The sequence below is a fragment of the Lepidochelys olivacea genome, assembly GCF_965140295.1.
Source record: "Lepidochelys olivacea isolate rLepOli2 genome assembly, chromosome: 11".
Classification (NCBI taxonomy): Eukaryota; Metazoa; Chordata; order Testudines; family Cheloniidae; genus Lepidochelys; species Lepidochelys olivacea.
Genome location: NC_140421.1, coordinates 2,768,487 through 2,795,546, shown reverse-complemented (window position 1 = coordinate 2,795,546; position 27,060 = coordinate 2,768,487). Strand labels below are relative to the sequence as shown.

Here is a 27,060-nt window from a genome sequence, read left to right as displayed (position 1 = left end):
CCTTGTGCAGCACAGAGCAGGTACGAGCCCCGGGCAAGTTGCACGGTCCCTGGGCCTTCGGGCTACCGCCCCTGCTGCTGCCTGGCCCAGAGCTGGCCGCGCTGGCTGAGGGCGAGCGCGTCACCTTGCTGAGGGCAATCACAGGGGGGAATGGACACGGCCGGGCTGAGGCTCTGGCTTCGGGCCACCGAGACCCACGTGATCAGCGCTGAGCCCGTCAAGCCAGCAGAGAACGAGATGTGGTCACCCCCATGCATGTGGATGCCGGCACCCCCCCCCCCACAGATCTCCTCCCCTCCAGCAGGGGGCAGTAAACTACACACATTAGCACACACCGTTCTGCCCCCGGGGGGTCATGCCATGCAGTGTGTGTGTGGGGGGGTCTTTCTGTCACTCACACACACACACACGCCCCCCCAGATCTCCTCCCCTCCAGCTGGGGGCACACCCAGGGCTGGTGGCTGAATCACTATACAGCAGAACCAGGGTGGTTCTCACGGTATTTTTTTTTTCCTTTAAAGATTATTTTACAGTTTAATCACACAAAAGGCACTTTGATCGGGTTTTTCTCTCTCTCTCCCATAGCTGCGATTCGCTCATGGGTTGTCTCTTTACCCAACAGATACACAGTGAAGACACGAGCAGCCGCAGGCCCGCAGCCCTTTCTCCAAACGCCAGTGCCGGGGCGTTCCCCACATCCTGGCAGTCACCAAACAAAACTGCCCCTGCCCTGCCAAAGCAGGGGGCGCCCAGCAGGGGGCAGTGGTAGCAGGGTGGCACCTCAGTGGCATGAAACCAACCCAGGCAATCAACACAACAGGGCCACGGATTGCTTTTTCCTGATCCAGGGAAGTGCTGGGCTTTACAATACAGCCAGTCAGGCCCAGGCCCGCCAAGGGAGCAGGATTGAGCTCCGGCGGCTCCACGGGGACAGAGACAAAGCCAGATCGAGATGCTCAGGCCAAGCTGGTGGGCGTCAGACTCGGGCACCGGGCAGAGGCCGCGGCCCTAAAGGGGGAATCCCGCAGTGAAGGGAATCAGAATTCATGCTGCCCCGGTGGGGGTGCTGCAGAGGCGCCGATGGCTCTGTAGTGCCCCCCACTGGAGTGGGTTCAGCTCTCTCCACCGAGGGGACATATCGAGTTCACCCCAGCTGTTGATGGGAAATTAGCCCAACAGTCCATTTAGAACCTTGTCTGAGACGCTGAACGAAACATTTCGACCCTATGGAAATGAAACGTTCCCATACAGTCAAAACGAAATCGGTCCAAACACTTTGGTTTGTGACAACGTCTGAGATCTCAACTCTTCGCCCTGATTTTGGAAGAAATGAAATTTCAAAAATCTCTGAATTTCCCATAGGACAGAAATACCAGGTTTTGGCTAATTTAGATAGATAGATAGATTAGATAGAAGGGGTGTATGGATCGATAGATAAATAGAAGGGGTGTATGGATAGACAGACAGATAGATGGGGTGTATGGATTGATAGATAGAAGGGGTGTATGGATAGATATCTAGATAGATAGAAGGGGTGTATGGATTGATAGAAGGGGTGCATGGATCAATAGATAGAACAGGTGTATGGATAGACAGACAGATAGATAGAAGAGGTGACTGGGGATAGATAGATGGATAGGAGGGGTGTATGAGGATAGATAGATGGACAGAAGGGGTGTATGGGGATGGATGGATAAATAGATCAATAGATAGAAGGGGTGTATGTGGATGGATGGATGGATAGATAGACGGGGTGTATGAGGATAGATAGATAGAGGGGGTGTATAGGGATAGATTGATAGATGTGTATGGGGAACAGACAAATTTGGAGGTGTGAAATTGACACACAAACCCCAGTTTTTTTCACCTGGCGGTTATAAAAGCAGGGAGGAAAACCACCAAACCACACAAAGGGCCCAGATTTTAAAGAGCTAAAACTTTCCTTGAAAACCCAGCACTGTAAGATGGAGGCGGTTGGATCTCAGGCCCTGGGCACCCCCTGGGGCTTGGGGGGACGGGCAGGCATTTGGAGAAGGGTTGCGTGCATCCAATACAGACATCATCCGGCAGACAAAATACCCACCCCCCTCCCCAAATCCCTCCCTGCTTCTTTACACGAGGAACGACCCCGCCCAGAAAAATAACCATCTCCCAGGAACATCGTTAAAAATACGAGCTGTAAAAATCCTCTGGTGACTTGTGTCGCCGTTGCTTTCCCTAAAAATATATATACACATGATACATATTTATATGAGCTAAATGTGCCCGGTTAAAATACATGACTCCCCCTGCCCTTGCCCCCCACCCCCCGAGACCTCTCCCTGAGGGACATTCCCCAAGCTAAGGCGAAAGAGATCAGCAGCAGCGTCGTGTGGACGGCCACCGCCGCAAGGCACAGCCGAGAACAACTCGCATACAAAACAGTTAAGGCCATAGAAAGGGGGCGCTATCTCTGGACGGCACCCCCTAGCGGTGTGGGGCACAAGGGGGTCTTGTGGGGAGCCTGGGGGAGGGGAATGCAAAGCAGGTCTCCAATGAACCTGAATGCAGCCCTGGGGCAATCGGATCGGGGGGGAAGAGTCTCCCTCTGCCCCAGTCCAAATCCTTGCTCCCCTGAACCCAAAGTAAGAGCTGAAGCTTTGGGAGGCGGGGAGCAGTTTGGTTGCAGGGGGAGGAGGAAGACCCCCGTCCCCATCAGAACAGCCATTGAACCAACCCACTGCCCCACTTACGGGGGGTGGGGCTAGCACCACTAACCTCCGTGCAGCGGTGAGCAAATCCAAGGTTTCCTTGGGAGTGCAATTTATCAGCCCCTCGGCCCCCCAGAGGTTAGGGGGTGGGGGGTGGGCGGGACACGGTGTCCCAAGGCACAGTCTCTACAGGACGCCCCCCAGCAGGCAGGGATTGGTTTGGGGGCATTTAGGGATCTAAACACTGAGAAGGCAGAGGTTTGAGCCAGCCCCAAGGCCAGGGAATCTGCCCCCCACAACCGTTTGGAGAGTGGCAGGGAGGGCTGAAGGCACTAAAGAAGAGACAGACACGATCCCAGAGGAAGGAGCCCCCTGCCCACAGCTGCAGTCAGAGACGTTGCTTGTTTCCGCGGGTGTGACCCCTGCAGGCCTGGCTCCCTGGGGAAGGGCAGAGTTAAGGGGACAGGGGCATCCCTCCAGGCACAGGTGGTCTCTCTCTAAATCAGGCCCATGGAGTTGCTCTTCGCTGGTGTCACTGCAGCCTCCCACCTCATCTGCTGGGAATGCAGCAGCCCCTGGCCACCAGGGAGCTCACGGGCTGGCAGGCCCAGCCCCTCAGACAGGAGAGCTGCTGCCTGCCATGGCCAGCCGAGACTCCCCTGGGGCGATCCCACCGCCCCCCTCCATCCTGTCCAGGGCTGAGGTGGGCTCAACCCAATGGCCCAGCTCACTGCCTGCTCTATCCAACCACAGCACAGGGGCGCCTTGATGGCTTCTGACAGCCACAATGGCAGTTCCTCGGGGGAGAGGGGTTAAAGCCCCACAATGCACTGCAGGGAAAGGCAACATTTGCATAAGCCAAGAGGTCAATGGGCCCCAGTCCCAAGGCACCTAGAAATCTGATTTCCCTGTGAGGCCCAGAGGAGATGGGGAAGTGAGAACCGTTTGGCGGGGGGGCACCCGCCATATAACCAGCAGGGAAAGGGTTAACAGCTGCCCAGGAAATCTCGCCTTAGTGCCCATCCCTTGTGCCTGGAGCCTGGGGGGCCAAGCGACCCTCCTCCCCAGGACCCCTGGACTACTCCAGCAGCTCCTCTCAGCTCAGACCCTCTGCCTCCTTTCCGCTAGCCCCGCCTCCTTTCCGCTAGCCCCGCCTCCTTTCCGCTAGCCCACAGTCTCTGTGAGTCCCTCCGGCTCCTCTAGGGCACCTTCCTCCCCCCATCTCTCCCCACGTCCTTCCGCTCTCAGCCCTGCTGGGGGAACCGATCCCCCTCTGCTCAGCGCCCACCCTCACGCAACCAACACCCCTGCAGGCCCCAGCACTTGGCACTGCCCCTCCTGCCCCCCCTTCCCTGCAGGATTCCCCTGGAAAGGGGCCCACACCCCGCCAGTGGGTAACAGGAACCCAGGGCCTTCTGGAGGGGGCAGGATCTGGGACCCAGCTGTCGTGTGGGTCACAGGTCCCCCAAATTCCCTTCGCCCACAGGAGTCATTCCCATCCAGGCAAAGCAGGCAAAAATGCCCCCTCCCCCACCTCCTGGGGGCACTTTGCACCCTGCACTCGGGGGGTGATGGGGTCTCTGTCCCCCATGGCTAAGTACCTCTGGACTGCGTTCCTGGAACCAACCCCACCTGCCTCTCCCACCTCCACGGCAAGCGAGATGGGGCTGGTGAAAGCCCCTGGCCCAGCTGAGGGGACCGGGCTGAGGTCCTGAAACCCTCTGGCTCAATCAGAGCAGACCAGGCTGCGGTCCTGAGCCCCCCCAGCCCAATCAGGGGGGACTGGGCCACGGTCCTGAGCCCCCCCAGCCCAATCAGGGGGGACTGGGCCACGGTCCTGAGCCCCCCAGCCAAATCAGGGGGGACTGGGCTGTGGTTCTGACCCCCAAGCCCAAACAGAGGGGACCGGGCCGTGGTTCTGACCCCCACAGCCCAATCAGGGGGGACTGGGCCGTGGTTCTGACCCCCCAGCCCAATCAGAGGGGACCGGGCCGTGGTTCTGACCCCCCAGCCCAATCAGAGGGGACTGGGCTGTGGTTCTGACCCCCCAGGCCAATCAGAGGGGACCGGGCTGTGGTTCTGACCCCCAAGCCCAATCAGAGGGGACCGGACCGTGGTTCTGACCCCCCAGCCCAATCAGAGGGGACCGGGCCGTGGTTCTGACCCCCCAGCCCAATCAGAGGGGACCGGGCCGTGGTTCTGACCCCCCAGCCCAATCAGAGGGGACCGGGCCGTGGTTCTGACCCCCCAGGCCAATCAGGGGGGACCGGACCGTGGTTCTGACCCCCCAGGCCAATCAGGGGGGACCGGGCCGTGGTTCTGACCCCCCAGCCCAATCAGAGGGGACCGGGCCGTGGTTCTGACCCCCCAGCCCAATCAGAGGGGACCGGGCTGTGGTTCTGACCCCCCAGGCCAATCAGGGGGGACCGGGCCGTGGTTCTGACCCCCCAGGCCAATCAGGGGGGACCGGGCCGTGGTTCTGTTGCCCTCTGGCCCTCCCCAGTTTACAGGAGAAGAACCGTTACGGGACGACAAAGGTCCAGGCTTGAGGCTGGTTTCGAGTGATGCAGCCGGGCGTCTCCCCCATGCCCGGCGGGTGTGAGCCCCACGCGGGGCTCCCCGCCCGGCCCCTCCGCCGCCTGCCACCGCCTCCGTTCCGCGCCCCAGAGAAGCTGCAGGCTGGCGCTGGGGCTTGTGGGTAGATCAGTGGGGCGGCCGGCCGGAGGAGGGGTGGGGAATCGCGCCAGGCTGGCCTCTCGCCCGGCCCCAGGTCACTAGCTGCTAGTCCGGTGCTGCTTTAGCACTGTGTAAACGTCGTCCACTTTGCTGAGTCTCTCGAAGAAAGGCAGCAGGTCCAGGAGCTCTGTGTCGGCCATGTTATCGAACCACGACGCCACCGGCACCTGCCGAGAGACCCCCCCCGGGAGGTTAGCCGGGCGCGGTGCCTAGGCAGCACGGGGCAGGGCCAGCCCTCGCAGGGGTCCCTGGGCAAACCTGCTGGGGGCTCAGCCAGGGGCTCCAGCCTCACGCAGCCAGGAGCGGGCCGTGGAGCCGGCGCCCTGCCCCAGGGCATGCTGGGAGACGGGCGCCTTCGGCACTCTCAGCCCTGCACCAGAAATGCCCGCCCCCTTTCTGTGCCTGCGAGCTGTGCCAGCCAGCCAGGCCACGGGGGGCGTTAACCTGGCATCCCGGCCAATCAGATCCTGGGCTGCCACCCGAAATCTACCCTGCTGCGTCCCTTGGAGACAGGAGCCGCTTTCGCTTTCTGTCCCAAACGGCCGCACGGTGGCTGCAGGCCCCACCCCAGAGGCAGCTGCAGCTCAGCCCTGGGGGGAGGGATCCCTCCACACAGCGTGCAGAGCCCGGATTTGCCAGGGCGTCGGGCCAGCCCCAAGGGAGCCGTCCCCAAGCGAGTGCCCCCCCCCACTCAGAAGCTCTAAGGGGAAAGGAAAGGCCGGCTGGCCAGGGGCCCAGTGGGCCAGTGCCAAAACCCCAGGATAATTGTGGCTCTTCCAGCGCCCCATGGACAGAGGCCAGTGTGATGGGAGCGAGCCAGCCGCCAGCTCTGAGAAAGCAGCGTCTGCCAGAGCCTCCCTGCAGCGAGTGGCAGGGAGAGGGGGTGGGGGAGGCAGCTGGGGACTCTCTGAGCCTTCAAGAGCTCTCCAGTCACCCTGCCCCTCCCAATCTGTGACCACCGGGGAGCAGCCTCTCTCCACTGCCCACTGGGGCCACCCGGCATTTCATATCAGCAGCAGGACTCGAACGCTGCTCCGAAAGCCCAGGCCCCTGCGCTAAGGGAGACTCCCCATTTGCTGCGAGCAGTACAGGGCATATGACACACAGCTGGGCAGAGCCGATTCATTCCAGTAGGGAGATGCTGTCCCAGCCCTGGGCTCCCCCCAGAAACAGAGCTCAGCCAGTGCGCCTCACTCCTGACTGCTAGCCCAGCCCTGGGACAACGTGAACTGAGTTACCCCAATAACCCGTCCCTCTGGTGAGTATGCAGCAATCGAATCACTGGGATGAGACCCCCCCGAACTCGTTTCGCTTGTGATCAGCGTCGCATCTGACCCAGGCCCCCGTTAAAGCCAGTTAAAGCATTGAACACCCTGAGCCACCGCAGCTGCCCCCCGCGGACCCCTCCTCCCCTCCGCGACCTACCGCGTTGTCGGGGTGGAAGACGTAGGAGGCAGGGGAGTTGTCCACGATGAGGATGCGGCTCAGGTCCCGGCCCAGACGGCTCAGATCCTTGACGTAGTTGCCGCGGTGGAAGACGCAGGACTCGCGGAAGAGGCGGGCCCGGAAAGCTCCCCACTTGTCCAGCAGGTCGGCCACGGGATCCGCGTACTGGGGGGCCGGGGGGGACATGGTCAGGCTCGGCCAAAGGGGAGCAGGGGAGCGGCCGAGCCCTGGGCCCTTTGGCTGCTGGCCTAGGGGACTCGGGGGTCCCACTCCACGGGGGACACGTCCTGGACCCTGAGAGCACGGGGGTCCCTACTCAGGCAGCCCCAGCCCCAAAGCCATTGTGCAGGGTTCTGGGCACCCCCCATCCCCGAAGCACTGTGGGGACACTGGGGAGGAGGGGGCGCGATGAATGGCTGAACTGAAGGGGCAGCATGGTCTACTGATCAGGGGACAGGACTCCTGGGTCCTATCTGGGCTCTGGGAGGGAGTGAGGGCTAGTGATTTAGAGCCAGGACTCCTGGGTCCTCTCCTGGCTCTGGGAGGGGAGTGGGGGCTAGTGATTCAGAGCAGGGGCAGGGCTGGGAGCCAGGACTCCTGGGTCCTCTCCGGGCTCTGGGAGGGGAGTGGGGGCTAGTGATTTAGAGTGCGGGGGGCTGGGAGCCAGGACTCCTGGGTCCTCTCCAGGCTTCGGGAGTCCCGTCTCCTGGGCTGTAGCTGGGAGGGAGGGCGCAGCCGGTGCCCGCAGGCTGCCTGGCGTCGGGCGCTCACCTTGGCCAGGCTGGCGGTGAAGAGCACGCACTCGAAGAGCTCGCCCATGCGTTGCAGGAACTCGTCCACGTACGGGCGTTTCAGCACGTACACCTGGGGGAGGGGCAGCATGAGCCGGCAGCCGTGGGGCTGGAGATGGGCAGCGCCCAGCGAGATGGGGCCCCTGGGACTGGGCCCCCTCAGACCCACTGCCCACGGGCCACCAAACGGCTGCCACCCCCCGGGAGCCCTCCCCCACCGATCCAGGGGGACCCTTACCAGGCGCCCCCGCAGCCCTTGCTGGGCCCTGCGCTGGGGAAGAGCCCGGGGCAGGCTTAGGGGGTGGGTGGAGTCGCCAGCCCTGCCCTGCCCCGAGCTCGTTTGCAGCAGCAGGCGCCCTGCGGCTCCCCGGGCGGCGTCCCTCCGGCGTCTCCACCCGAAGCTGCCGGCCGGCTCCGGTGCCAAGTAATCGAGAACAGGCCGACTGCGTAGACCACAGCCTATCCTGGATTACTTGAACCCGGCGCCGGCCTCCGTGCGGGGCAGGGACTTGCCTGCTGAACAGCGCCAGATGGTGGGAAATTCAGCCCGGGGCTCCCCCCAGCAGGAAACCTTTGGCTGCCGGCCCTGCCCCCCACAAAGGGGGAAGGTGGAGTGGGGGGGGACTGCGGCCCCAAAGAGCCAGGCAGCACCATGGTCCCAGTGCCAAGGTCGCTCCCCCCCTCCTGGGCTCTTGGAACCAGCAGGGCTGAGGTCCCCCTTCCTTGGCTGGGCACCCCCAGGGTTGGGGGACGGAAAGGGCGCTGGCTCCAATGCCAAGGTGCCCAGCCCCTCGGTGCCCAGCAGCCCTGGTCTCCCCAGCAGGGGCTAAGCTCCTGGCATCCCCCACGGGGGTGACGGGTGGGGGCCCCCTGGCCGAGAGCGCCTCCCTTACCTGGTGCATGATGCCGTCAATCTCGACAGGGATGATGAAGTCGGCGTTGTTCACAGGCTGCGGAGGGAACAGGCGTCAGTGTGGGAGAGGGAGGAGGCCCCCTCCCCGCTGTCCCCCTGGATCCCCTGGCCCCTTCCATCACCTGGGGATTCCCCCACCCATGCCCTCACCCCCCATCCCTGGCCACGCCCTCCCCATCCCCCTGGGATTCCCCTGGCCACGCCCTCCCCGTCCCCCTGGGATTCCCCCGGCCATGTGGAGGAGAGTAGGGGGTGGAGCAGAGGGGAATGGGCTGGACAGGGGAGGGAGAACAGGGGCAGGTCAGGTGAAGGAGGAAGGACATGGGGGTGGGACACTGGGTGGGCAGGGCAGCGAGGACAATGGGACATGGGGGGCAGGCTGGGCAGGGGAGGGAGGATGCGGGGGGCACAGGAGCAGGCCAGACGGGGAAGGGAGACGGGGGGCAGAGGGGCAGGCCGGGGGTGGGGGAGGGAGGATGTGGGTGGCACAGGGGCAGGCCGGGCAGGGGAGGGAGACAGGGGGCTCAGAGGCAGGCCGGGGGTGGGGGAGGGAGGACGTGGGGGGCTCAGAGGCAGGCCGGGAGGGGGGAGGGAGGACGTGGGGGGCTCAGAGGCAGGTCGGAAGGGGGGAGAGAGGACAGGGGGGCACAGGGGCAGGCCGGGAGGGGGGAGAGAGGACAGGGGGGCACAGGGGCAGGCCGGAAGGGGGGAGAGAGGACAGGGGGGCACAGGGGCAGGCCGGGAGGGGGGAGAGAGGACAGGGGGGCACAGGGGCAGGCCGGAAGGGGGGAGAGAGGACAGGGGGGCACAGGGGCAGGCCGGAAGGGGGGAGAGAGGACAGGGGGGCACAGGGGCAGGCCGGGAGGGGGGAGAGAGGACAGGGGGGCACAGGGGCAGGCCGGAAGGGGGGAGAGAGGACAGGGGGGCACAGGGGCAGGCCGGGAGGGGGGAGAGAGGACAGGGGGGCACAGGGGCAGGCCAGGAGGGGGGAGGGAGGACAGGGGGGCACAGGGGCAGGCCGGGAGGGGGGAGGGAGGACAGGGGGGCACAGGGGCAGGCCGGGAGGGGGGAGGGAGGACAGGGGGGCACAGGGGCAGGCCGGGAGGGGGGAGGGAGGACAGGGGGGCACAGGGGCAGGCCGGGAGGGGGGAGAGAGGATGGGGGGCCCAGGACACGGACTCACCTTGAAGGAGCTGTGCACCAGTGTCTCGTCCAGGTCGATGACCACGCACAGCTTGCTGGCGTCCTGGGGTTTGATCTCGGGCAGGAGGTACTTGACAGCGGCCTGGGGGAGGGCGACGGGGGTGGGGGGCTTGGAGTATCCGGCTGGCAGTGGGCACCATGGGCCAGGAGGCGGGTGAGCCCAGGGCCCCGCACCACGTCCCGGCCGAGGAGCAGGGCTGCCCAGCCCACGGGATGGGGGCTCCTGGGCCAAGCCCAGCTCCGCCCCACCCATCCCCCCGCCGGATCTCTCACTTCCTGTCCTAAACTTCCCAGCAGCAGGGACCCATTAGGCTGGGGAACGGGTCGGGGGAAGAGCCTCTTTGCTTGGGGGTTAAACGTGGGCCCTGGCCGTAGGGAACATGCTGCCCCGGCCCCGCTGCCCTCGGCCCTTTCTGACCAGCCGGCTGGTGTTGCCGTGGGCTGCTCCCCAGCTGCACCCCAGAGGTGGCTGCACCGGGGGCTCCTCAGCAATGCCAACCCTTACTGCTGCCACGCGTGTCTGGCCAGCCAGGCGCACACCGGCCTTGGGTCCCGGGGGCGGCACCGTGCAGCCCCCTTGCAGCCCCCTGAGCCGGCCCTGGCTGGGAAGAACAGGCTCAGCTCGGGGAGCCGCGATGGCGCAGCCAGGCACCAGAGGGCGCCGGCTGCCTTTGGCTGCCCCGGGCGCTGGAGCCAATAATCCTCTGAAACCTGGCGGCCGCAGTCAGGGCTGATCGGCCTAGAGCAAAACCGGGGATTACGTGGGCCGCGCGGGCAGGGCTGCCCAGCTCCGGGCATCGCGGGCCGGCCCAGCGCGCCCTGGGGATGAGGAGAACGCTGCCCTGGGGAAATCCTGGCCCTTCGCACAGCGCCTGCCCATGGCCGAGCGACTGCTCCCCCAGCAGGGGGCGCTCTCCCCTCCCACTCAGGGCTGGCCCCAGTGCCCCCGCGGGGCTCTAGGGGGCGCTGTTCTGCAGGGAGCAGGGTGGGGGTCAGCAGGGGGCGCTCTCCCCTCCCACTCAGGGCTGGCCCCAAAGCCCCCGCGGGGCTCTAGGGGGCGCTGTTCTGCAGGGAGCAGGGTGGGGGTCAGCAGGGGGCGCTCTCCCCTCCCACTCAGGGCTGGCCCCAATGCCCCCGCGGGGCTCTAGGGGGCGCTGTTCTGCAGGGAGCAGGGTGGGGGTCAGCAGGGGCGCTCTCCCCTCCCACTCAGGGCTGGCCCCAAAGCCCCCACGGGGCTCTAGGGGGCGCTGTTCTGCAGGGAGCAGGGTGGGGGTCAGCAGGGGGTGCGCTCCCCTCCCACTCAGGGCTGGCCCCAATGCCCCCGCGGGGCTCTAGGGGGCGCTGTTCTGCAGGGAGCAGGGTGGGGGTCAGCAGGGGGCGCTCTCCCCTCCCACTCAGGGCTGGCCCCAGTGCCCCCGCAGGGCTCTAGGGGGCGCTGTTCTGCAGGGAGCAGGGTGGGGGTCAGCAGGGGGCGCTCTCCCCTCCCACTCAGGGCTGGCCCCAAAGCCCCCGCGGGGCTCTAGGGGGCGCTGTTCTGCAGGGAGCAGGGTGGGGGTCAGCAGGGGGCGCGCTCCCCTCCCACTCAGGGCTGGCCCCAATGCCCCCGCGGGGCTCTAGGGGGCGCTGTTCTGCAGGGAGCAGGGTGGGGGTCAGCAGGGGGCGCGCTCCCCTCCCACTCAGGGCTGGCCCCAATGCCCCCGCGGGGCTCTAGGGGGCAATGTTCTGCAGGGAGCAGGGTGGGGGTCAGCAGGGGCGCTTTCCCCTGGCAGGGACTGGGCTGGGGGATTTACTGGTTTCCAGCTGAGGTGTCAAACTCCCATTCTGAGGCCACGTGGCCGTTAAAAACCCCCTGGCACTTTGCCCAGCCTTGGGGCACCAACCCCCAAGGCCAAGCCTCAGTTTCCCCCGGGTGACTCGACTCTGCCCCCCTCCACTTTCGCCGGGGCATAGGGTCACTGCTCACTCCCTGCCCTGGCCTGGGCCAGTATGGCTGGGCCCCGGCATCTGGGGACCCCTGGGGGAGGGACAGCCTTTGGCTTGGGGGGCGGGCGGGGAAAACCGCAGTAACCCTGCTGCCTGTCTTCATAGAATCTCAGGGTTGGAAGGGACCTCAGGAGGTCATCTAGTCCAATCCCCTGCTCAAAGCAGGACCAATCCTCAATTTTTGCCCCAGATCCCTAAATGGCCCCCTCAAGGATTGAACTCACAACCCTGGGTTTAGCAGACCAATGCTCAAACCACTGAGCTATCCCTTCCCCTGCCACTCCCCAGGACACCTGGGTCCCACTCGGTGCCGTCCCCTACTGTCCCAGCATTGGCTTCTGCCTCTGCCCTGTGCTGTGCCGGCATCGGGGCTTGCCCCTGCCCCAGCTGATGGGGGGCACGACCCTGGCCCCTTCCCAAAGCTTTATCATCCCTGGGAAGGGGGGGGCGGGCACGAGGGAAACTGCCCCAAAGCAGATCCCAGAGCCCTTGGGGATCCCTGTTTTTGTGCGGGGAGGGATGGGAGCGATGGCCCCACAGGCGGGGTGGGGGGCTGCCAGAGGCAACAACTCCAACAAAGGAGATGCTCGTGGGAGCCTGGTGCCCCCCAAGCCCCATTCATCCCAGGGGGACTGTGGGCCAAAGCGGGTCAGCGGGCAGGCCTGGCACAGGGTCCTGAAGGGCCGGGACGAGGAGGGAGAGGTTATGGGGGGGGGCATGTGCCCGTCTGGGCAGCCTCCAGCACTCGGGCTGCTGGGTTCCCCGGGGGCGAGGCCCTGTGGGGCCTGGCACGGCCAGGTGGGCAGAGGGGCGGGCGCCGAGCCAGGCCAGCCGCGGGGCTCATCCCTGGGAAGCAGGATTCTCGTGAGCGGGGGCCGGGCGGGCGGGGGGGCACCCAGAGAAGGGCCCCCCTGTCCGCCTCCGGGGCCCCCCTACCTTGGGCACGACGCCGTTCTCCTCCACCAGCAGCGGGGCGTTGTTGTTGACCGGGACGGGGTCCGAGGCCTCATGGCAGAGGCAGCAGAAGAGGGACTGGAAGATGCTGCGGTTCCGGGGCTTCTTGGACGGCGATGGCCTGGGAGCACCTGCGGGGCACAGGCGGGGAAGGGGTTAATCCACACGGCGTGCCCCCCCCCGGACTCCCCCTCCCTCCCCGGGCACCCCTCCTGGTGCCCGGCCTGCCTGCAGCATGCTCCCATGGAGGCGGGCACCCCCCACCCCCAGAGGGGAGGCTGGGCCGGGGGTCTGATAGGGGGCAGAGCTAAGGGCTGCCTGGGGCTCCCCCTGCCTGCTGGCCTGAGCGTGGTCTTGGGGGGCACCCTGGGGGGATGGGAAGTGCCCTGGGGTGTGTGGCAGGTGGGTGCCAGAGACGGTCGGGTAGGGGGTGCGCCCAGGTCACCATCCGGGTCTATTGGGGCCATCATGTGCTGGGGGGCTGGGGGGGGCTGGCTCCTGGGACCAGCAGCGGGGAGGAGCACGAAGCCAGGCGCTGTTGGCCCCTGGGGACCAGCCCCTGGCCCCCGGCCCCGGCCCAAGGGCCCAGGTCCCACCACCCAGCCGGTCCCTACAGTCCCGCGGTCGCCCAGCCGGACAGGACAAGTCACCCTGCAGAACTGCCAGAGCAGGGGGCTGGGGCCAGGACTCCTGGGTTCTATCCCCGGCACTGGGGGGACAGTGGGGTCTAGTGGCTAGAGCAGGGGGCAGGACTCCTGGTGTAAACGAGGGCAAGTTTTGGCCCTTTGTGACACCCACATCTCCAGCTGCTGCCTGCGCTGGCAGGAGCCCAGGCCGCGCCCGGCGGGTTCTCTCCTCGGGATCGCCCTGTTCCTCGCCCGCGTGGGTTGCGTCCTCCCCTCCCCAGGCCCCATCCAGCTGCACGGCCCCTGCCCCCTGCTTCCCCACGGGCCAGGGAACACAGCCTGGCTCTGGGGTGATGTGTGGGGCTGGCGTGGCCAAGGGCTCGAGAGAAAATGCCCACGGGACGGGGCAGATGCAGTGTCTCCAAACTGGGCCACGGGCGCCCAGCCCTCCCCCAGCCTCCCACCGGCTGCTTGTGTGAGGCAGAGCCGGGATGCCGTGGGGATGGGCACCACCCCCAGCCCGGGTACAGCCAGGGGGGCGACAGGCTCAGGAAGGGGGAAGCTGCCCGGATGGTGCACAAGGCAGGGAGCGGGAGAGGCCGCGGCACCAGGCTGGGACCCTGCGGGCAGCTGCATCGGACCCTCTCCCGGCAGAGCCAGGCCCAATGCAAGGTGCCTGCCCCCCTGCAGCCCCCCCCGCGCTGTTGTGGAAGGGGGGGACTGAGCCAAGGACTGGGCAAGGTTCTCCCACAGGGAACCTCATCTCTGCACTGCTATCCCCCTCCTGGGCTCCCCCCAGCTCTGCCGGCGCCCCTCACTCCCGACCCGCAGCCCCCTGCTAGCCCAGCCCTGCCCCCCACAGCTCTGCTGGCGCCCCTCACCCCCGACCCGCAGCCCCCTGCTAGCCCAGCCCTGCCCCCCACAGCTCTGCTGGCGCCCCTCACCCCCGACCCGCAGCCCCCTGCTAGCCCAGCCCTGCCCCCCACAGCTCTGCCGGCGCCCCTCACTCCCGACCCGCAGCCCCTGCATTGATAATATCAACTTCAACTCCTCCAATGTGCCCCTCAGCGCCCCCCGCCACCACACACCCCCGTTCGCTCTCCGGGCCGCAGATCCCCACAGACCCCTGTGCGGCGCCCAGCACTTGCCGGCTGGCCGGCTGCCCCGCGACTCTCTCCAGGTCTGGATTAACCCGCTCTCCTGCGTAATCCACTTGAGGCGATCACTCCACATGCTTAATCCGGCCAGAGATAACGAGATTCCTTTTGATCCGTCTGCCGGACTCCAGCCGCCCCGGCCAGCCTGGCTGGCAACCGGCAGGGGAGAGCGCCGGGCCGGCGAGCCCCAGCCCCTCGTCACAGGCTCCTCTGAGCCCACATGGCAGGTGCCGACTGGGCGAGCAGGGGCTGCGAGGGGAGCAGCTCGGGCCGCGCTGGGTACAGGGGGCTGCTGGCACCTGCCCTCTGCCACCTTCCCCTGCCCTGCAGCGAGCTGGGAACGGGCCAGTGACCCTGCCGGTCTCACCTCCAGGCACATTAACCCCCCATGGCCCCCTCTTGCGGCTGCGTGGAGCGCTCAGGCCCTGCCAGCCCCACGCAGGGTCCCAGCCCCTGGGCACAACGGGCAGCGAGGACAAGGTGCTTGGCCCCTGGGCAGAGACAGCCAGGCCTGAAACCCGGCCCTGGGCCCCGTCCCGGGGCTCAGACCCACCCGGCGCGTGCCGAGGGCCTGTCTGCTGCTCACACCTGGGCAGAGAGAGCCCCATCGAACAGGGCTCAATCCCACCCGCACCTGCCTCCCACCCACCCCACTGCAACCACGCCCCTGAAATCCCAGCTGGCCCCTCCCTCCCGCAGCTGAAGGGACCACGTGGCCAGGACACAGCGGGTGGGGAGGGGGAGAGGAGGCCAAGGACACCCCCCCACACACACCCAGGCCAGCCGCGCCATTCCACGGGCACGGGGCTAAGTCTGTACGAGCAGGAGCCCCCACGCCAGATCACCCTGGCATCTCCCTCCCCTCTACGCCAGCCCAGCCCGCACCCCGCCTGGCTCCCCAGGGGAAAGTCTCTGGAGGAGCTGATGGCTGGCGCGTGCCCCTGCCTGCAATGGGGATGACGGAACGGGAGCCCCTGCGATTCACCCAGTGTCCGATTTCTTGCCCTCCCCTGGCATTGGCATGAGGACCTGGCCGGGCGTGACCGGTGCCAGCCGGGGATCCAACCCAGCCTCCCGCTGCCCCCCGGAGATGCCAGCCATGGCCACGTCTGGGCGAGGGGTCATTGCACCGGGGCGATGGGGATAGGATGTCGGTGGGTGGCTGCTGGGTGACACCCCCGCAGTCCCGGCCTCCCCAGCTCGCCGCCTCTGCCCCTCTGGGGTCCGAGATCAGCTCCTGGCACCGGGCCAGCCCGCGCTTCCTGGCCCTGGGCGGGAGCCAGGCCTGGTGCAGGAACCACCCGGGCGAGTGCTGACGCAGGCTGGCGGGATTGTGTGTCCTCGACGCAGGGAACGCACAAATATTTAGAGAGAGGCCCGCAGGAATGCAGCCTCCATGGGGCCAGAGCCGCTGGCCACCCACAAACTCACCCCTGCAGAGCACGCTCGCTGTGTGTGAGTACACGGCCTGGGCCCCCTGTAGGGACAGGTTTATGCACACACATGTGGGCACACCCACACACAAGCACACGCACAGGTGGACATGCTCACACACGCACGGACACACAGATCGGGGCCTCCCGGGCTCGGACTTGCTGGCTGCATTTCCCCGTCAAACCCGCCCGGGCTGCCCTGGGCCTTGTGACGACGCCTCGCACTGGGCACCGGCTGGGCTCCAACCCGGGACCTGCAGCGCCGAATGCACCAGCCTCTGCCGGCCTCACCCCTAGAGGGGGACGCTGAGCTGCCCCGGGCCAGGCCAGGCGCCATCGGCTCGGCCAAACCCCCAGATCCCTGCAAAACGCCGACGCAGAAAACTGCAAAATTAACGCCCCCCCCGCCCCCATTGGCCTGGAGACAGAGACGTTTGGTTCTCACCCCGCCCGCCGGCCCACGCCGGCCCACGCACGTGCAGCCACGAAACCAAACGTGGTCCCCTAACTCTGCTGAGAACAGCAAAGACCACCCGCTCGGCCTCCAAGGAGACGGGAAGATGACGCTGATAAACGTGTCGGCCGAACGTGGAGGAGAAAGGCAAGGGTGCGAGAAGAACGGCGGCCGTGTTGTGATCGGCGCAGTCCCAACGACAGCTGAAGGCCGATCGATCCAGCTGATCCAGGTGTTCCACTCACAAGACTCCCGCCAGCCGGCGTCCCGGCTGATCAATAACCTCCCCAGCCACGCAGCTCCTCCCCTGCTCTGCCCCCCCTCCCCAGCATCCCCACAACCAACCGGTGTGCCCAGCCCATGGGAGACCCTACAATAACAAACCAGCCCACACCGCACAGCCCCCCCCAGTAACACAGCCGCTCTGGTGAGCGACCATACAGGCTGAGACACATCGGCTGGCACCTTCTGTCCGTCGCCCACAGCCAGGGGTACGCCACCCACCTGCCCCGCCGGGACCCTGGAGGGGCAGAGGGCAGTGGACCCTGCGCTGGCCTCACCAGAGACGCTGAGCGTGGGACAGATCGGGGGGGGGCTGGTTAGTGCTGGCTGCCCTCAGGGGTGGGCGTGTTCGTGGGGTACCGAGCGACCCCCTTGGAGCAGCAGGGCGAGGGGCAGACTCCTGGTCCCACCACGCAGGGTCTGAGTGTGACTCCCCTAGGGGCCTCCTGGCACGGGGCCGGGTATGACACCATGGGCAATGAGCGGGGGGCTCACAGCTGTGCCCTGGGGCAGCCCCAGGAACTCGGGGCAATCCTGGGGCGCTCCCGCAGCCCCCCCGTCTCCCTCGGGGGGGCGGATGGGAACAAAGATTTTCTCCAGGGGCTTGGCTGGCACTGGCCAGGGAACAGACTTCACAAGCGGGGAGGGGAGGGGGTTGGCAGGCTGGAAACGCTGCCCAGGAGCCTGTCCGCCAGGGGAGGGGCAGGGTGGAGTCCTGGGGAAGTGGCAAATTATTAACCAGCAGCAGATTCCACCAGCCCCGGCCCAGTCCCTTCCCCTCCAGCAGGGCCACCTGGCGCCGTCTGGACAATGGGTGACGCCGCCCGGCCGGGATGCCCGTCGCCCGGCCCACAAACGCAGCCACCTCTGGGGAGGGACGTGGCGGCCACGTAACAGCCACGCAGCACAGGAAGCCAAGAAGATCCAGCAGCGGGGACGTAGGGCGGCAGCCCGGCCGCGCCCACCTTGGGGCGACGCCCCGGCCGAACGGGCCCACCCAGCAGCCCGGCCCCAGACCCACAGATCTCGGTGGCAAGGCAGCAGCTGCCAGAGCATAACCCGCCCCCCTGCCCCCCTGCCCAGGAAGGGAGATCTCCCCGCCCCGAAGTGAGGAGAGCGCCCCACTCCCTGCAGCACAGCGCCCCCAGCGCCGCACGGGGGCCAGCCCTGCCCGCGAGGGGGGAGCGCCCCCCACGGAGCCCCCGCCCCGGGCTTCACTCACACGCCGCAGCCAGGGATCGACCGGCAGGCCACCAGCGTGGGCGGCTGAGTCCGGGTTGTGCCCGCGTGCCCTGCGCGTGCCCCCTGGCGGCAGGGCAGGGATGTCGGGGGCCCAGGCCTGCGCCCTCCCACCCCCCCAGCCGTCTCTGCCCACACGCCCCCCGCTGCTAAACGGGCACAAGCAGCTTCGCCCTGACCCGGCAGCCAGGTGCCTCCCGGGCCGGGCTCCACGGGCTGTGGGAACCGGCCGGCCCAAGGGGGTTCCTCTAAACGCCCCCCACATCGAGCCCCAGCGCGGGGAGAGCCCGGGAAACCCCCCTCCCCGCCCCGGCCCCGCCCCAGGGTCTCTGCCGGCCACCTCCCTGGCAGTTGCCACGACAACAGCTTTGTTTTGGTTTTCTGCTGCTTTCGACCTTTGATCCCAAGGATGAGTGCCCCCCCCGCCCCCCCCGCCCCCCCCCAGCAGGGCCAAGAACCCTGCCCAAGAGGGTCCTTGGAGCCGAGCGCTCAGGGCTGCGGGTCGGGAGTGAGGGGCACCGGCAGAGCTGTTATCCCAGCCCTGAGCCCCCCACAGCTCTGCCGGCGCCCCTCACTCCCGACCCGCAGCCCCCTGCCAGCCCAGCCCTGAGCCCCCCACACCCAGCTCTGCCGGCGCCCCTCACTCCCGAGCCGCAGCCCCCTGCCAGCCCAGCCCTGAGCCCCCGCTCCCACAGCTCTGCCGGCGCCCCTCACTCCCGACCCGCAGCCCCCTGCCAGCCCAGCCCTGAGCCCCCCACAGCTCTGCCAGCGCCCCTCACTCCCGACCCGCAGCCCCCTGCCAGCCCAGCCCTGAGCCCCCCCTCCCACAGCTCTGCTGGTGCCCCTCACTCCCGACCCGCAGCCCCCTGCCAGCCCAGCCCTGAGCCCCCCACAGCTCTGCCAGCGCCCCTCACTCCCGACCCGCAGCCCCCTGCCAGCCCAGCCCTGAGCCCCCCACAGCTCTGCCGGCGCCCCTCACTCCCGACCCGCAGCCCACAGCCAGCCCAGCCCTGAGCCCCCCCTCCCACAGCTCTGCTGGTGCCCCTCACTCCCGACCCGCAGCCCCCTGCCGGCCCAGCCCCAGGGCATGTCCCTCTGCAGGGTCAGGTCTTCCTGAAGAGAGACCAGCGCCGTGCCCAGCTCAGGCGACGCTGAGCCCCTGGCATTTGCCACCAAGGCTGCAGCCGAGTTGGTGCTGCAGGCTGGATACAGACTGGGGCCCCCTACGGGGGCTGGGCTGGGTCTCTGCTCACTTTACCCCCTGGGGGGCTGGGGGGGCCTGGGCTAAGATGCACTCAACCGAGGGCATTGGGGAGAACCGTGGCCAGGACACCAGGGTTCTCTGTTCCTGCCTCCACCCACGCCCTTCCCAGCAAGGACCGGCCCCTGCAATGCACCCCGCCCCTGCCCTGCCCAAGGGCTCCACCCAGCCCCCTCCGTCCCCGCTCGCTCCCCAGCCTGAGCCCTTGTGCAGCCTCGCTCGGGGGCTGTGAAGCAGCTGCCGCATCCCCCTTCCCCAGAAGTGGCTGCATTTCCACAGTGCGCGGCGCTGCTCTTGTGCCCTGGGCCCGGAGCCGCTCACGTGCCAGTGGGCGTGGGGCAAGGGCAGAGCCCTGGCAGCCGTTCTTAATGCGGGAGGTCAGGGAGAGGCCAGGGCAGGACGGGGAAGGAAGGGACAGGCCCCTTTCTGACCTTCAGGGCCTGGCTTAGCTCCAGGTCCCTTCAGAAGTGCCAGGGACCCACCGGGGCACAGATCACTCGGCCTTGGCAGCCGGTACAGGCTAGTTCCAGCCTGTGCCCAGCCTAGTGACAATGGCTTCTGCCCTTCCCCCGATCTCCAGTCTCTCCTCTGTGCTCACCCTCCTCCCGCTTCCATGCCCACCCCTGCCCCCTTTGCAGGGGGTTCACCCTTCTTGTGCCCAGAGATCCATCCCAGCCTGTGCCCGCCCTGAGCCCCAACTCCAGGGCTTCTCTGCTGCTGAGCCAAAAGCTGAAGTGTACCCCCCTCCTCGTGCCTCCAGCCCAGTCAGACCCCACAAGCCCCAGTGACGCCCCCTCTGCTCGGCTTCCACAGGGGGCAGCTGCTGCCAAAGGAAGGAACAAGAGGTGTCCCCCTTACCCCTTCCCCCAGCCGAGCAGATAACACGGCAGAACTGCTCCAGGGGTTCCCAGCAGCGAGACCGGGGAGCAGGGACCAGCTCCTCCGGCTGCCAGGACCAGCTCCTCCGGCTGCCACCTCTGTCCTGGCGGAAACTGCAAGCTCCAAATAAGTTTCCCCTGTTCTTGGGCTGCAGCATCTCCCTGAGGCTGCAGAGGGATGGTGGCCCTGGGAGGAGCACGAACCCTCCCGTTCATCCCACAATGTTAATGACTCTGAACCCTACTGATGACAAAGGTCAGGGCAACCTCTGGTGGTTTGAAGCGGAAAGTCTAGCCAATCTGGCATTGTGGGTGGAGGCCCCAAAACGCCTCCCCCAGTTAGTTTGTTAATTCATTGTGGACAGCCACCCACGCCAGTTGTGTGGCAGGAACGCTGATGGCAGGAAACTGACGAATCAGACTGAGCACCCTATGAGTGTTTCCAGGATGCTCCTTGGCCGCAGGGTTACTGGCATGCCCCCTCTGAAGCCACATGGGCCGAACCCCGGGCAGGTGCTGGGGGCACAGAGATCCGGTGTGGGTGGAGCCCAGGAAAGGGGCCGTGGGAAAGGCGTTTGACTTGGTGGGTGAATGGACAGAGGCAGAAACATTGACAGGGTGCTGGGGGGCACTGTTCAGGGGCAGGGAGGAAGAGGGGGGTGAAATGGACCGACGTGAAGAAGGTCTCTGAGAGTGAGATCTCGAGGGTGCGGAGCTGACCCCCCCCCACACACACACACAGATGAGGTAGAAAACCCCCACGGGCGGTCGGGACACTGACCGACCAGTGCACCAGACTCTGGAGAATCCTGAGGGCAGGGAACAGGCCCTGGCCGAAGCACACGGTGAGACCCAGGCCACTTCCCAGCCCCCATGGGGAGGTTCCCAGGACACTGCGATTGTAACAAGCTCCAGCAGCGTTTCAGCCTGGACTGAACCTGCCGGGTGAACAGCCGGCATCTCCCACCAGCTCCATGGATCCGCAACTCCCCAGCCAAGCGGCCGGTCAGCCCAGCCGAGAGCCCCCAGAACACGCACAGCTGCCCCCCAGCGGTCCAGGCAAGTGGCTAGCAGCAGCAAATCAGGAGAGCCGTGGTTGTTCCCAGTTGATCTCAGCACATGGGGCATGTTTGAGATGGGATTTCCCTCCCCCTGGGCCTACAGGCTCCCAGGCAAACAGCCCAGAGCTTAGCAGCACCACGGCCTAACTCCAAAAGTCAAGGAATCTGCAACCAGCCAGGTTTGTGCACCCCCGACACGCAGGACTTCACACCAAAAGCCGGCGCAGACTCAGCTCCCCCAACCTGGGAAACTCAGTTCCCTGCCGCCAGAGCTGAAGGAGACTCCCCAGGGGTGGCTAGCAGTATAGGTGTATGACACACAAATCAGCAGCTCTGACTCCAGCCAGCAGGGGGCAGCCTGGACACATAGCGAGCTGCGGGTTAAGTTAAAATGTTGCACAGATATCTGGATTATCGGGTCTGGGATTTACACCAAGGGGGAGAAGTTTGGCCGCGTTCATTCCCCTTCCCCTCCCTCCGCCACGGCAGAGGCTGCCGGTTGTAGGAGTTTCACTGGCATTTTCCCATTAACAGGCCTGGAAAATAACCCCACACAACAGCTCCGGCCACAGCTAGGCAAGCGTCATCCCTCCCCCGGCCGCCACTTCTCCTCTGCCCTGGGGAGACCCCCCAGTCTCTGTGCCGCATTCAGTCCTCGACCACTCTGCCATTGCGCTCCTGCTTGCGGGGAGACGACGCCAGCCTCCGAGCAGCTGCACGGAGAGCAACAAACCCAGCACCATGTGGTCAGTCACCGGGAGCTCCCGGTCCTCCTGGCTCTGCCGGTGCCCCTCACTCCCGACCCGCAGCCCCCCGCTAGCCCAGCCCTGGGTTCCTCCCGCCAGCTCTGCCGGTGCCCCTCACTCCCGACCCGCAGCCCCTGTTAGCCCAGCCCTGGGTTCCTCCCCCCAGCTCTGCCGGTGCCCCTCACTCCCGACCCGCAGCCCCCCGCTAGCCCAGCCCTGGGTTCCTCCCCCCAGCTCTGCCAATGCCCCTCACTCCCGACCCGCAGCCCCTGCTAGCCCAGCCCTGGGTTCCTCCCCCCAGCTCTGCCGATGCCCCTCACTCCCGACCCGCAGCCCCTGCTAGCCCAGCCCTGGGTTCCTCCCCCCAGCTCTGCCGATGCCCCTCACTCCCGACCCGCAGCCCCCCGCTAGCCCAGCCCTGGGTTCCTCCCGCCAGCTCTGCCGGTGCCCCTCACTCCCGACCCGCAGCCCCTGCTAGCCCAGCCCTGGGCTCCCCCTCCCCCAGTTCTGCCGGTGCCCCTCACTCCCGACCCGCAGCCCCTGTTAGCCCAGCCCTGGGTTCCTCCCCCCAGCTCTGCCGATGCCCCTCACTCCCGACCCGCAGCCCCCCGCTAGCCCAGCCCTGGGTTCCTCCCCCCAGCTCTGCCGATGCCCCTCACTCCCGACCCGCAGCCCCTGCTAGCCCAGCCCTGGGTTCCTCCCCCCAGCTCTGCCGATGCCCCTCACTCCCGACCCGCAGCCCCTGCTAGCCCAGCCCTGGGTTCCTCCCCCCAGCTCTGCCGATGCCCCTCACTCCCGACCCGCAGCCCCCCGCTAGCCCAGCCCTGGGTTCCTCCCCCCAGCTCTGCCGATGCCCCTCACTCCCGACCCGCAGCCCCTGCTAGCCCAGCCCTGGGTTCCTCCCCCCAGCTCTGCCGGTGCCCCTCACCCTCGACCCGCAGCCCCTGCTAGCCCAGCCCATGGTCCTGCCTGTACAGAAACCAGTCAGTAGCGCTGAACCCATCAGCAGTTGTGCTGTGGACTCACCCTCTACTAGGGACCAGGCCAAGACCCAGCAAACTCATTTCACTTGTTCCCCCGGGTAGGATCCGCCCCCCAGCTCCCCAGGGCTGAGCGCTCAGGAAGAGGGTGGGGGGGGTCCAGCTACCCCTGCCGTTCCTCCAGGACCCTGCTGCCCCTGAAACCTTGAGCAAGTCCCTGCCCCTCTCCCTCCCTCCAGCCTGGTCCCGGCTGGGATTTCAGCCGCTGCTTTGGCTGCTCAGGCTCCAACCGCATCGACGCCGGAGGCTGGGATCCTGGCACAGACCGGGCCTCCGCTTCCCCGGACGTGCAGATGGGGCGGCGTCAGGGCTGCCGGCCAGAGGGATCCAGCACGGGGCCAAGACGCCGGCATTATTACCCTGAGCTGGGGGGCTGCACACAAGTATCATCTCAGGCAGGGGGTGGGGGGCGAGCTCTATCCCACCACCAGGGGGCGCTGGGGCGCAGTTGCCAACAAAACCATGGCTGAGAGGCAAGGCGGGGCGGGGGGGTGGGGGAAGGCATCACAAGACCCAGGGGGCTGGAGGTTATGGGGGGCAGGGGGCTCAGACCAGGCCATGGGGCTGCTGAGAGGAGGAGCAGAAAGCTCCCAACACCCCTAGCTCCCAGCGGGTCAGCGTTAGACTGACACCTGTCAATCCCAAAATCAATCCCCAAGTCAGGGTAGGAGACCCCGTCCGGCCACCAGCCCCTGCTGGTCCCCGACCCCAGAAGAGCCACAGGGCAGGACTGAGCCCAGGTGAGGGAGGTGGCACGGCCTAGCAGCCTGGGACTCGGAGGGACCCAGGTTCAATCCCCGCTCTGCCAGGGGTCCCTCTCCTCTCCGCCTCGATTCCCCCTCTGTGCTGCCGGGGTGAAAACACCCTGCCATGTAACTGCCCTGGGGAGCGCTTCGCAGGTGCTGGACAAAATGCCCTACATCCGAGCCGCAGAAGCCAGGCTGGGTCCACTTCCCAGACCTCCGCCCCACCTCTGATGTTCCCTGGGCATCAGGATGTGCATCTTACCTGGGGATGGGGGTCTCTGTGTTGGACCCACTCCCCTTAAGATACAGGCAATAAGACCCCCTCCCTGCCCCCAGTCCCAACATCCTCCAGTCCAGAGCCCAGCGTCAGATCCTCCGAACCAGAAACTCTGCCCCAGCACCTCAGGCCTTGCCCTCCCTCACCCAGGGCGAGCCCCTCCCCTAACAAGGTCCCAATCTACAGCGACCTACAGCCCAAGGGCCGGTTCTGATCTTGGCTCTACCGGGGTGAATCCAACCCAATTCCCCGGAGAACAGTTCCCCCGGCGTATGTCCGGGGCAGTTGTTCCAGATTCACCCCGGTGGAGCCGAGATCAGAACCTGGCCCTTGACCGTCCTCTGCAAGTGTCCTGACAGTCGGTGCCCAGCCGATGATCTGACCCATTGCGGTGCCAGCCTGGGGAGACCTTGGACAAGCACTTCCGCACTCCCGGCTGAGACCAGGCCAGACTCATTGCCCCTAAGGGGACAGCTCCGATCCCATGCAGCAGCATCCCACCCCCTCCCTGCTGCAGCTGGCCTGGCCCGGAGACCCCTAGAAGTGCCCAGGCATGGAGGAGACGGCCCAGCAGCGGAAGGGGGTCCAGGGCACCGATGGCCCCTTCCCTCCGCCCTGACACCTAAGGACATGCTGGACCACAAGCCCAGCTGACAGAGCTGGGATGCCAGGCGGGAGCCAGGTTATTTCCACAAGGCTGCGTCAGTCCTTTCAGAAACCCACCCCCCTCACCTGGACCTTGAGGAGCACCTGCGATTCTTCCCCCTCCAACCTGCCCAGGGAATCAACCTGCCCCACTGTGGCCAGAGACCCCCAAGTGTGGCTCTAAGACCTCCAGCAGGCAGGGATCCGTGCCCAGCGCCAGGTGTGACCCCCAACAACCCCCAGCCATCCACACCCTTCGCCACGCCCCGGCCAGGACCTGGAGAGCCCTGCGCAGGCCGAGCAAACACCAGGGCAGAGTCCAGGACGCTGGAGTGGGGCAGTGGCTTCTCCTCCAACCGGGGGGGGGGCTGACCCCTGGCTGCAGCACCGCCCCCGCCCCCGATGCCCTGACTCCTACTGACCTGGCCTGAGAAGCCTCCCTGGATCCAGGGGCAGAAAAGCAACACTTGAAAATAAACCCGGGCGCTTCAAAACCAACGCACCGGGCGGTGGGGGGGCGGCTGTTGGGCAGAAACTCCTGCCCCCCGCCCCGGGTTTGCACCCGCCCAGCCCTCGCCTCATGCCCCCCACCACCCAGAGCTTTGGGTCGATCGGCCCCACCTCGGGGCGCGGCGGGGAATACCCGGGGCTCGCCCAGGGACTTGGAGACAGCGCCGAGCGCTGCGGGAAGGGGGCGGGGGTAACGGGAGCAGCCCCCTGGAGCAGAGGCATCCGACCCAGAGGCGAGCAGAGGCTGCGGGGGGGGGGTCGCTCTGCGGAGCATGCGCCCCCCCTCCCGGAATCGTGCCCGCTTTGCACAAGTCAATTTGGGGTGGAAAGCACGCGCCGCTGCCCCCCACGCGGGGGGGGGGTGCAGTTACCTTTCTCCTGCAGAGGGGTGTTCACCTCTTCCTTGCTAACCTGGGTGATGATGGACTGACTGTCCATTAGACCAGAAGGGTTGGCTGGGGGGGTCCCTCCTCCGCCGGCTCCTCCCGCCGCGCTCCGAGCCTCCAGGAGTTACTTCGGGGGCGGCCCGGGCGGCGGGGAGGGGGGGGGGAAATTGCCCCCCCCAAGAAAAAGGAAAAAAGGGGGAGGGGGAAACGGGGGGGGGGAAGAGAGAAAAAAACAAAAAAGGGGGAGAGAGAAAAAGACGCCCGCGGAGGAAACTTTGTTACAACATGGAGTTTCCTCTTCACAAATTTCTGCTACAAACATGGAACCCGGACGCGGTTTCAAGGAACCCCTTAAAAGGGCGATGGTGCCCCGGGGCCCAGCCACCCTGGTATGGGGCGCGCTGGCCGCCAAGGTAGGAAGGAGATCCCCCCCTTCCCCCTCCGCCCCCGTGAGTCACTCGGGCCCGTTGCACTGCGCCCCAGCCGCCCGGGTCCCCGAAACGCCCCCGAAGCCAGCCCGCAATCCACCCCCGCAAATATCCGGCAGAGTGGAATTGCTTTTGTCCAGCCCTGAAATGCAGCCAACTCTGGGGTGGGGCAGGGCAGCTGTTTAGTCGAAGCTTGTTTACCTGGTGCTGAGATGCAGCCACCTCTGGGGTGGGGCACAAGCACGGTTTGTCCAGGAATCACTTAATGCCGCGGTGCAGCCGTTTCTGGGATGGGATGCAACAGCTACACAACGGTTTAGGACAGGGAGGGAAGAAGAGCGTATCCAGACGGTCACTGGAGGAGGATTCCAGCCTCTTCCATTTAACGATGAGTTGGAATGGAGCCGGGACAACGGGTTTAACCCCCACGCACACACCTGGGAACAGCAACAAAGGATTTTCAACAGTTACAAACCGCGGGCCTCAGTTTCCCATCTCACCACTGTAGCAAAGCAGCCCCTTGCACCACCCCGCTTCAGTGCCAAACTGTACAGATCCTGCAGCACCTGGCTTCCCTAGGCGGTCTCCCATCCACAACCGCAAAACGCTGGTGAACATTTCAGCGGCATTTCCCGGCCCACCGAGGGCACCTGTCGGAGCATGAGACGCACGTGGCAGACATGAACTGGCTGATGCTGCTCATGACCCTGGGCCCAGCCACTGACATCCCCTCCGCGTCGCTGGAGCCCAGCCCCAAGCACAGGCTGGTGGGATCCCATCAGCATGCAGACCCGGGACGACCAGCAGTGGGTGAAGAAGTTTAGCATGAAGAAAGTGACGTTTCTGGAGCTCTGTGAGCTGTTTGCCCTGACCTGCCAGCATCAGGGTGGCTCCAGTGGTCCAGAAGCAGGTTGCTAGAACCATCTGGAAGCTGGCTACAGCTCTGAATAATGTCCCTGCAGCACTTGCCAGTTTCGAGAGAATGGGGTTTCCAGACTGCGCTGGGACCACTGATGGGATTCACGGGCCCATAGTTTGCCCTCAAGAAGCATAAGTATGTAAATCACCAAGGCTACTACTCCATCATTACACAGGCCCTTGTGGGCCAAAGAGGCTGGTTTATGGATGCCCCCATGGTCTGCACAGGAAAGGTTCATGCTGCCAGGGTTTTCCAC

The 27,060-nt window shown here is 66.2% G+C and overlaps 1 protein-coding gene across 1 annotated transcript; it reads right to left on the bottom strand.

Annotated features, from left to right (window-relative positions):
* Positions 1 to 1,513: 1,513 nt before the first annotated feature.
* On the bottom strand, positions 1,514 to 25,632 carry CTDSP1 (CTD small phosphatase 1). Its single transcript, XM_084643816.1, has 7 exons — positions 25,443 to 25,632; positions 12,699 to 12,847; positions 9,760 to 9,861; positions 8,557 to 8,613; positions 7,644 to 7,736; positions 6,852 to 7,037; positions 1,514 to 5,593 (listed from the first exon to the last, which is right to left on the bottom strand). The coding sequence occupies exons 1-7, from the start codon at positions 25,507 to 25,509 to the stop codon at positions 5,465 to 5,467; spliced, it is 783 nt and encodes a 260-aa protein (XP_084499942.1). The 5' UTR covers positions 25,510 to 25,632; the 3' UTR covers positions 1,514 to 5,464.
* Between the last annotated feature and the right edge of the window lie 1,428 nt (positions 25,633 to 27,060).